Genomic DNA, 10682 nt, shown 5'->3' with positions numbered 1-10682 from the left:
GTTTCTGTTTAGGTTGTTTCTGTTTAGGTTGTTTCTGTTTAGGTTGTTTCTGTTTAGGTTGTTTCTGTTTAGGTTGTTTCTGTTTAGGTTGTTTCTGTTTAGGTTGTTTGTTTCATTTTTCTGGACAGAATAACTTACTCAGTTGTTAATTACAGAACTAAGGGAAAAGCCTGTGAGTGTGAGTCATGTTGCCTTGTCCTTTTGCAGTAAGGAGACTGTTTAGAAAGTTCAAAGTCACCATCAAAATCAGTATCTGATGTCCCAAATGTCCATAAAGCTATATTTGAAGTAGAAAATTTAATGAGAATTGTCAAAATCTCATATGCTGTAATTGATGGCAAACAGAGGAGGCAGACAGGTCCAGAGTTTGACCCTGGTTTTGCTTTTTGAGTTCTAATGGGTTTTTTTTTCAGTCTCCTCCTGTTCCTGTCTAGGAAGGTTTGAAATCTGACTGTATAAAATACAATATCAAGTGAGAGGGAGGGGATTGGAGAAATAAATACACTATTCAGAGTGTTTCTGGCTTTACTAATTTGCTGGTTTAGAAACACTCCAGAGATACTATCAAGCACTATCAGAAGCATTTAATTTGTACCTTTATTGACTTCATATGGATTTGTCATGACTAACTTGGAAACACAAACCCCACTCCCAATCACTAATCCTTTGTCCAACTGTTTACAGCTTTTCTGCTGAGAACAAGGGAACACTGGGACAACACCAGGAACAGGCAGAGGAGTCTCCAGGTTTGGAGCAGTCCCTTAGTGTGAAAATGTCTGGAATGGTGGCCAAGAGAGTGTGTGGTGCTGCTGGTGAGACCACAGGCTCAGTCTTTAGCCATAAAGACTGCAAAAACACAGGTACCCATTACAGAATTCTGCAGCAAACCATGTCTGTGACTACTTACTCATTTTAGGGCAAAAGTTGAAGTCTCAGCTGCTCTTTGGAGCTCTCCTTCAGAAGAGGACTTTGAGCTAATTAGCCCCTGAGAGAGAACTTGGGGTGTTGAGATGTTCCTTGGTTGCCTCCAGTGTGAGTTTTGGTGCCAGGATCTGCTTGGGATTAGCAAGAATGAGTAGGAAAGGTGTAAGTTGCTTTGTTGAGGCAGCAGCTGTGCATAGACAAAGAATTTGGCTTTCCAGTTGCTGCCATGAAAGTGGGTGATACTTAAGGTGATGATAGATAAAGTCACTGGTCCTTTCAGCTGCTGGTGGTATGACTAGGAATGTGTAGGGCAATGGTTACTCAGATTATAAATGACTTGAAATAAGACTGAGCTAAACAAAAAGCCAAAGTAAAGTTATTGATATGAAAAACTAGCACTGGAAACATGGTAATTTAATGTTGTACCTTTCAGAACTTATCGCTCAGGGTAAGGTTTTATTACCTCTGGAACATGTAAATTCAGCTAAAACGGACAAACCCATATCTACACCAATCATGAGAGAAGGCAGGAAGTGTGCACTTCAGGTAAGGATGCCTCTGGAATTCCATTAATGCCTAAGGAAACAGTGCCCTGGGTTATATTTGCCTTAAGGCAGGACCAGCCCAAGGCTCATTTGGCAGTTATGACATTAAGTAAAAATCAGTCTGATGTGTTGGTTACATTCACTTCAACTCAACACTAAATTTTGGCCTGGGCTGGTTCACCAGTTTTCCCACCTCTTCCATGTTCTCTGTGCTCTTAAGTGGTGACAATGGGTTTAATTCATCTCCTGTGGGTAAGTGCTGTGCTGCTCCAGGGGAAACTAAACCTGTTCCTAGAGCACTAAACTACTTCCTACAGCATCTGCAGAGACCAGTCCCTTCCCTATTTCCTACCTCCCTGATACAGCCCCAACATGGATATATGTGCTCAGGAGTCCATATGCCCTTATATATCTTAGGGGAAACATGTAAATTTAGTCTGATCTCAACTATTCTTTCTGCCAGCAAAGATATTTCCCTTAAGATATTAACTGTGTCTCTTAAATGTTTACATTCTAGGAGTCTGTGCTGGAGGAAAAGGCACTTCTTTCAAACCCAAAGGTGGATCCTGAAGGCAATGAAGATATTAGTCCATGTGGCAGCAAGTTCACAGTGAAAAGCTTGGGGATGCTTTCTACCTGGTGTAACTTGTGCATGGTTCAGGCAGAGAATACTCCTGAAGGAACAGGTAAATCATATTTAGTGCTATTATGTCCAATCTGTTTCAACCACTTCACTCAAACTTTAATCCAGACAGAAAGAGACAGTCTTCTCACTTATTACCAAAGTGTCTTGCTCACTATATCCAATATTTAAATCAGGTAAGATGGGGGGATGTCTCCAAGGTTTATTAGGAGATATGATTACACTGCTTCCTCAGAACAAAATCATAACTTATTCTGATTGTATCATTAACAATTTAGCCTCTTTTGAGGCATTTTTTTCAGTAATTTAAGGCTGTTCTTTTTAAAAGAACATAGATCAGTTGAAGATAGACTTTGACAGGACACACTGGAGTTATTTTTGTTTCCAGGTTTTATCCTCAGTTCATATTTCTTACTCCTCAGAAGGACATATAAAAATAAAACTGTGTGTTTATATATGAGTCAGTTATATCATTTACATAGTTCTGGGTATGCATAATCTCTGTATTAGAAATATTTACATATTGTGGCAATAGTTTGTATTTGTGTCATTTTTCTAATGAACCATCTTCCTGTATTTAATCCTGGATACCATAGTGAGGGAGACTATGGACTTGTGTATCCTAAGTGATCTATCAGCAACCTCTTCTAGAAAATACTTTTTAATGAAATACTGATTTAAAAAAAATTCTTTTAAATGTTCCAGTTAAAGAAGTGGAAGTGCCTGTTCCTTCTGAGATCCATCAGCTGGATGACAGTCAGTGTTTGAAGAATTTGGACCATGTTTCTCATGAAGCTTCTGATGAAGAACTAAATTTAAAAGCATTTTCTGAAGGATTTGCTTCCACTGAATCATCATCCAAGCCAAACAACTTCTTTTTGAAACGTGAAAGTGCCAAATCAGCCTCTTCACCCCCAGAATTTCAGAGGGTGCCTGCAGTTTGGGTTGACATCTTGGAAAGCTCCATTTCAGATTCAGAATTAGAGCTGAGACATGGAGAGGGCACAGGTGTCAGTGTCCCAGAAGAGTTTGTCCATGACAGTGGTGATGTGTTTCCTGACCTCTCAAAAGAGGTGCCAGTAGCAATAAGTAATGGAAAGGAAACATCACCTACTGATGAACATGAACTGCCTGAAGATGAGAGCGCTGAGATTTCATCACACTCCCAGAAATACCCTGGAGATGTGTTGGATCATGGCTGCACTGATCATCTGCTTTCTTTCATTCCAGCAGACAAAGCAAATGCCTCCAAAACCCAGCCAGAACGTTCCTCCCAGTCTGATAACCCTGAGGAGGGAGTGGATGAGCCACATCTGGGTGCCTCTGGAAGCTCCAGTAGAAACAAATCCTGTCCTCAGGAGGTCACAAAACAGGGTAATGATACATCTGCCAGCTCTTTGTGCAGTGATGATATTTATTCACCTAAGATCTATGAACAGCAGAAACCTAATTCTACAACTAACAGAGTGTTAGGGGAAATTAACTGTTCATCTGTGGATCAGAATAGAGACCTAATGGGTTTTCCAGAAACAGTTTCTTTGAAACATCCAGATTTAGTTACTGACCAGCTCGGGAACACTGTTTCTTCTCTGCCTGACAGAGATGTTGCAAATAACAAATTGTTAGCATGTCTGTCTCCCCAGAGGGGACTCTTTTCTTCTGCCTCCTCAAAAAAGCAATTGTTTCAGGCTGAGAACTGCTCTTCCAAAGGAGAAGATGATGTAACCTCTATTAGGGATAATGGTCCCCCTCCAGCTGCTGAGGATGCCTTGTCGGAAATCCTGTCTCCCGTGGATGAAGTATTGTCCTGTGGAAGTGCTGACTTGCCATCCTCTAACAAAAAGGATTTGTCATTTCCAAGTGAAGATCTTCCTTCTCCCTCTTTAGGTGCAGGTGCAACGAAAAATGATGATCCTACCTCCAGCACAGATGATTTCCCATCCCCACCAGAACAAATGACAGGCTCAGAGAGCAGTCAGGGTATGGATGAAGATATATCACTGAAAATGGATGCATTACCCCCATTACCTGATAACATCATGCCTCAAGAATTTCCCCTGCTCAGTCAAGAGACAATTGATGCTTTTTCAACTCAGGCTGGTTGTCTCTCAGAACAATCTTCACTTCAAGCCATTTCCAGCTCAAAGGAGGACTTATCAGAACACCAGCAAGGAGAACACGAGGCACCTTTGCAGCATTTGGAGCTCCAGCCTGTGTTAAACTCTGTTTCTTCTGGCCAGGCCAGTAAAAGTCCTGACTTATTAATGAAACAATGTCCAACACACTTAATGCTGCCCAGCACTGAGGGGGACAGGGATGACCCATTGAGATCATTTGAAATTGGGGACAGAGTGCTGGTAAAGCAGAGCCAGCCTGGAACTCTGATGTTCAAAGGACGGACTCATTTTGCCAGTGGCCACTGGGCTGGTGTTGCACTGGACAAAGCTGAAGGTGACAATGCTGGAACTTATCAAGGGGTGAAGTATTTTGAGTGTGCTCAGCACTGTGGTGTCTTTGTCAGGCCTGAGGAGATCTCACACCTCTTGGGGGATAACGAAAAGGGTTCCAGTTCCACTGGGGATGAAGACTCTGACTCCTATGACGATGAATTCTTCAAAGGGGACTGCAGATATTCTGGAGGTGATGAGCAGAGAGTGGGGTTTACAGAGGAGAAAGCAGAAAGCACAAAAAGTGCAGGAGGTTCAGAAGGAAAAGAAAGCCAATCCAGGTTACACTCTGCCTTGCTGTCTAAAAAAGATCAAAAATTTCCACATTGCAACCAGTATAAGTGCACTGAATTTCTCTGTCAAAAGAACTTAATGTGCTTGGGATCAGATAAGGAAAAAACAGAACTGGCACAAATAAGACAAAGTATAATTGCAGCTGTGCTTCCAAAGAAAAGCAAGACCAATAACACAGAGGAGGTAAACACAAGCAAAAATATTGGTTGCTTGGTAGAGGATCAGAAAAGAATTAAACTTGCTGATGATGTTGCAAGTGAACTCGGTAAAAAACTTCTGTTTGACATTTTAATTGCGTTTTCTGAAACAGCTCAACACAAATATAAAAGTGCCTTTGAAAAGGACATGATGAATTACAGCGAAGGCCTAAGGCAAGGAGACAATCAGAAACTGTTTCTCCTCAAAGAAAATTCAGCTGCTGTCTTATCTGAACCATCAGCAAAGGTTTCTGATGTTTTCCTGGGTGATTTTGATACGCTTTGTATTCATGGTTGTCACACAGTAGCAGAAAGAATTGTAACTAAATTTATAGATGATGCAGTTAAAGCATATAAGAAGATTAAAAGAAAACATGGATCAAAAGCAGACAAGATACTTCATTTATCTTCAGAGACTTCTCCAACCACTCTGCCAGTAAGTACAGAGGGAGAGTTTTTATTTAAAGTGTTGGACTCCAAGCTGGGTCTATCCAGGCAAGAATTTGTGTGGCCCAGTTTTTCATCATTCATAAAAATTACATCATGTCAACCTCAGGAGCCAGGTTTCTCCCTTAATCTGACCCATTCCTCATGTAAGGAATTATCCTACAGCCAGTGGATAGCATGTGTATGGGGGGAAAGGATGAGCTGAGCATGGGGATAAGAGCTACAGACAGTCCAAACAAAGCAAATGGGAACTTCCGTGCTGGAATTTGTCACTTGTCAAAACTGATAAATCTGCACAAACTTGAATTTTGATTCATATCAGGGCAAACCTGGACACTTGTCAGCTCTGCCTAAGTCCTTTGCAGCTCCTGGCTGTGAGAAAACTGCTCTTGAGGGGAGAGTAGTCCACCTTTAGAACAAAAATGTTTCAAAGTGTCAAATTTTCAATGAACTTCAGATTTGGAATTCTTCCTAATTCTGAATTTTGCCCAGTGCAGTTAAAATAGGTATTTTTTTTAATGATGTATCACTAAGGCTTTCTATGAGCCCATGAGTAAGAAGATGGTTTCAAAAGTAACCTTAGTTGCTAATAATCTCAATACCTCTAAAAATTGTGGAAAAACATGGAGTATGTCATCTGGTGGTTTTTTGTTGGTTTGTTGTTTTATTTTTCCCCTCTCTCCTGAAGCTCCTCAATAAAATCCTTGATGCTGCTGTTTTTGGAAGCTCTGAAGACTTTGTTCAGCCTTATTCTGACCAACATATGCTGGTGAGACAAAGACAAAAGCAGTGCTTGTACAAATTAGATCAGTGGCACTCAGCTCCTTGGAAGAAAACTGTGGAAGTTCCTCTTGTGATACCACATTACAGTTCTTATGTTAGAAACTTGTCTGCATGTGCTGTAGAAGAATTATGGACCCCAGAAAACATAAATTCAAATTTCAGGAGCATCAGTGTGCCAAAGTGCTCTGAATGTAATGATCTCCCAGGGAATGATTTGGAAGCAGAAAGCAAGAGGATGTATGATCAGGTATTTTTAAAGCACTAACTGTTAATTAACATTTCTAGTGTTTTGTAAACTGACTCAGATAATATTTAATATTAATCTGACTGCTAACACAAACTGTAGCTAAAGGAACACTGGAAGGTACTGCAAAGTAAAGCTGGTGATCTACTGCAAAATAATTCCAGTAGAATAGAGGGTCTTGCTGTGAATCAAGGCTTTTGCCAGAGTTCTCCAGCCAGGAGACCCTGGACACCTGACACCAGTTGTAGGAACATCAGTGATGCTGTCAGGAAATCCTGCCCTGAGATTCAAACCCCTCCTGTCACCCCCCCAAAATCCTTCAGAAGTGCTGAGAAAAGTGTTTGAAAGGGCATCAGTGAGAGGTTCAGTTGTGTCAGGGCTGTGGTTTTGTTGTTCCAGGTTATATTTGATTTGACCCGGGAGTTGTTACGTGCAGAATATCAAGTGACTGCAAATCCAAACCCTTTTCCATGGATGAAAATAAACGTGGGATCTCACTGTTCCAGGCATCTCTGCAGCAGAACAGATGTCAGTGATGTCAAGGTACGTTCTGGGAATGTAAAGTGCAGTGACAAGAGCTAGTGAAGAGAGCAGGTATTGCAATGGCAACGAGAAATGGGAAATTTGGGAGGGTTATGGCAGTGGAACCGACTGGGGAAGAAAAGAGCACTGCTCTGAAATGCCTGAATAAATACAGACTGAGCTGATTAGTCAAAAGATTCCAAATTATGGAGCTCTGTAGAGAAATGGGCCTTAGTCCTCCTAATTATGACTACTTTAGGTTTAACTTCTAAAGTAACATTATGACTGAAATGTGTTGGTTGGCCAATATTGAGGCCAATTCTGGCCTCAAAGCTGAATCTTCAGTGCCTGTCACTGACCTACAACATTCCCAGTGCCACAGTTCCTATGAGGCAAATCCTTTTCAGCCTTTTTTTTCTTTTGCAGACATTTGTTCAGGGTGAAATTATTAAAATAATGAACCTGGAAAAGAATGACTTAGAAATGAAAAGAAAATTCCTAAACATGACCAAGTATGGAAACTGTAAGAGAGACAGACTGGACCTTATTCTGGTAAGCAGACTTCCAAACTAGAAGTTCTTGTGCTTTTGTGAGAATCATATTTTCTTAATTACTTCAGAACTTCAAGTTATTGCTTTTCTTTTCAGTACACTTGCAATAATAATCCAGTATTCCCAGTTCTAGTGAGTGGTTTAATATATCAATATATAAAATATTGATATTTTATTATATATCTTATATACATAAAGCAGTTGGATTAGGTACAGTGTTTCAGTACCTTTCAGAACCAACCATATTCCTCCTCTTGATCTTATTCTTGTTATATTTTAGATTCAGGAGCTCCGTAAAGAAGAGTCTCAGTGGACTTATTATGGTGATGATGAATTAACAGTGAAGATGAGGATGACTGAAGGCATATTTAACAGCTTGATCCTTGATACAATCAGAGTTCTTAATAAGATTTATCTGAGAAAAGCCTGTGATTAGAAGTTTTTCCCTCGTGGGCCCTGATGGAGGAATTTTAATCTCTGATTTTTTTTCTTTATTTTTCAGTCAAGAAATAAGTGATTTAAGAACTTTAACTCTGAACTTGTACCCGATACCAGGGTGGCCTTGGCCTAATTTGTACATTCATATTTATGAAAGGATCAAGGAGAGACTCATGCAGATAGAAAAATATTACACAAAATATTCTCCTTGTGTTCTGTGCTTTGGGAAGGCTCACTAAGATCAATGGTCTTCTTAGATGTCACACAGAATCCAAAGGGGGGAAATTTTATTCTTTTTTTTTAATTCAAGACTGCACTTTATCTGCTTTGAAGAGCACAGTGTGTTTTAAAATTGTATACAAATCTCTACAAACAGGTTTCAGAACCAATTTGTGTGCAAATGATCTTACTTCTGTTATCATGCTCAGGCTGTGAACGATGACAGGTGAATCATACTTTGAAAATTATGTTCAGAAAATCATTGGTGACTGTCTGAAGAATGTAAATGTGCAGATGGAGTTAAATGTCCCACATCCTGAATTGCTGTGGGCCTCTGTAGTTTGGAATAAACTCCTCTAACTGGAACAAGTCTAAAACTTTTCCTGATGGGTACAGCAGATTTAAAAGTGACTGTGCATCATTATTTTATTGTTTTTAATACACTATGGAACTAGTTAAAAATAACCTGGAGAAGGCTTTAGAGATGTGGCACAAGGAAGGGCAGGACCCAGAGCCAGATACTCAGTTTAAATGTCTATAGTTTTATGTAAATGAGACAAATACTGATGTAATGCACTTTACATGGGAGACTTTTTTATCAGTAATTTCAATGTCTGTCAATTAAATATGTGCATGTGATTTGGGTTATTTATCACATGAGCCTGTTGCATTCTTACAACATCTCAGTGTAGGGTGCTGAGGATGTACTTTAATTGGCAAAACAGAGGAAATCAATAATCCTTTTGTAATGGCAAAATTGGAAAAACCAAGATTTTAACAAGGAACTATAAGCATTCCCTGAGCATGGTAATTGGTTCACTATGTAAGTTGCTGTCCCACCTATTTTGCCTTAGTTGTTTTCATGCTGAGTTGTTTCATATTGTATTCTTTCCTGAATAAACAAAATAAACCATATGTAAAACATCATTTGTTCTGAAATCCATTGGAATTGCAGATTATATCACAGGCTGCTATTCTCAGCAGTGACTGGGAGTACTTTTGTTTTGCAGACAGTTCCTGAGGACATTAAACCCTCCCCTGCTTGTTGCCATATGAACAGAAATAAAAAGGCAACTTCTGCCCTGAGCATATTAACTGTTGATCTTATCCTAGAAACTATTTTCATGTCCCTTGTGGTACATTTTCTTAAGTCTCTGGCTTTTATCCTCATTGATTAGTTAATCCAGATAAGTTATTTGTTTTTGTATTGTCAGTTTATAGTGGAATTTAACTCAGTTTTTTTCTCCTGGACTTGCAGATTGTTGGATACAATGACAAATCTATATATTGAAGTCCTCTGGTTTTGCAGCAGCAGCAGCAGCAGGATCCTTGTGTTTGGTATGAAAGCTATTAAAAATATCACTTATATATGAAATAATAGTTGAAGGACTTGTTTGATTTCAGACTGCTGCCTTATGTTCCACCTGAGGGTGATAACCATCATATTTGCAATTAGGTTTGTGAGTGAAGCCTGAACCCTCACAAGCTGCTCTGCAGGGAAGGACACAGCTATAAAGTAACTCCTCCTGATGAGAATAAAAAGTGTATACACAGAACATGTCAGACATGTTTAATATCCCCCACCATTCTGTGCTCAAAACCTGAGATTCTGGCACCCAGATATATTGACCTGTTCACTCAGTGGCAAGACTTCAATATCAAGATTACTCTCCTTCAAGGTCTAATATTTTGTTTGCCTTGGGTTTGATCAATATTAACCTCCTGGGTCAATAAATCTTGATAGTAGCCTCAAGAGGAGTCATTATCTTTCATAGAAAATGATTATTTCTCAGTTAAACCCTACATTTAATTTTCCTGTAATCCATCTCTTTCATCTTTATACATTTAACAATTCTTCTGAATAAAATGTGCTCTAAAATATCTTTGGCACTGCAGATTTTTAAAATCCTAATTAGCAGCTGCCACAAGATTTTTCAGTTCTTTGGAGCTGTTGGACTCTGCTCTTGTAACCATCTATTTTGTTGCTTGTTGTACCCAGGAAAAAGAGAGCTGGGATGTGATGTGAGAAATCATTTAGCCTGTAGCTGGGGGTATGGATCAAAAGATATGTGACTGAACCACTTCAGATATTAATGGTCAAAAAAAGAGAGGATCAGGAAAAGAAAAGGCAGAAGGGGGAGGATCTGTTACTCAAGTCTCAGAGAAGATTTTACTGTAATTAAATTTCTACCCTTGTATTGTCTGTGGGTTACTGACCAGAAACAATAATAAACTAAATTATAACCTCTGGATTTACACTGGTGGGCCTGAAGTAAGAATTTAGGCCCATTTGTTTCCTACTTGTTCTTCAAGGATTAAAAGAAGTGCTTGTGAGTAACAGAAGCAAGAATTATATTTTCAGAGACCTCATTTTTTAATTATCTAAGTTTTAAACTCCTCTGAAATTGTCCTCTGGGGGTCTTGTTGG

At 39.4% G+C, this 10682-nt stretch overlaps 1 protein-coding gene across 3 annotated transcripts; it reads left to right on the top strand.

Annotated features, from left to right (window-relative positions):
• The first annotated feature begins 1193 nt into the window (after positions 1-1193).
• Positions 1194-8307, top strand: LOC108640017 (centrosome-associated protein 350). Of its 3 annotated transcripts, XM_018074439.3 has the most exons (7): positions 1194-1470; positions 1987-2155; positions 2818-5486; positions 6186-6527; positions 6924-7067; positions 7473-7598; positions 7878-8307. In XM_018074439.3, the coding sequence occupies exons 1-7, from the start codon at positions 1342-1344 to the stop codon at positions 8031-8033; spliced, it is 3735 nt and encodes a 1244-aa protein (XP_017929928.3). In that variant the 5' UTR covers positions 1194-1341; the 3' UTR covers positions 8034-8307. The 3 variants fall into 3 exon arrangements, with proteins under 3 accessions (XP_017929928.3, XP_017929930.2, XP_029816483.1); XM_018074441.2 differs by lacking the exons at positions 1194-1470; positions 1987-2155; positions 2818-5486 and having other exon boundaries at positions 6107-6527; XM_029960623.1 differs by lacking the exons at positions 1194-1470; positions 1987-2155; positions 2818-5486; positions 6186-6527 and having other exon boundaries at positions 6904-7067.
• Positions 8308-10682: the final 2375 nt, after the last annotated feature.

The sequence above is a fragment of the Manacus vitellinus genome, unplaced genomic scaffold, assembly GCF_001715985.3.
Source record: "Manacus vitellinus isolate BGI_N305 unplaced genomic scaffold, ASM171598v3 scaffold_27_pilon, whole genome shotgun sequence".
Taxonomy (NCBI): domain Eukaryota; kingdom Metazoa; phylum Chordata; class Aves; order Passeriformes; family Pipridae; genus Manacus; species Manacus vitellinus.
The sequence above is the reverse complement of the archived record's forward strand: the minus strand, read 5'-3'. Positions and strand labels throughout refer to the sequence as shown.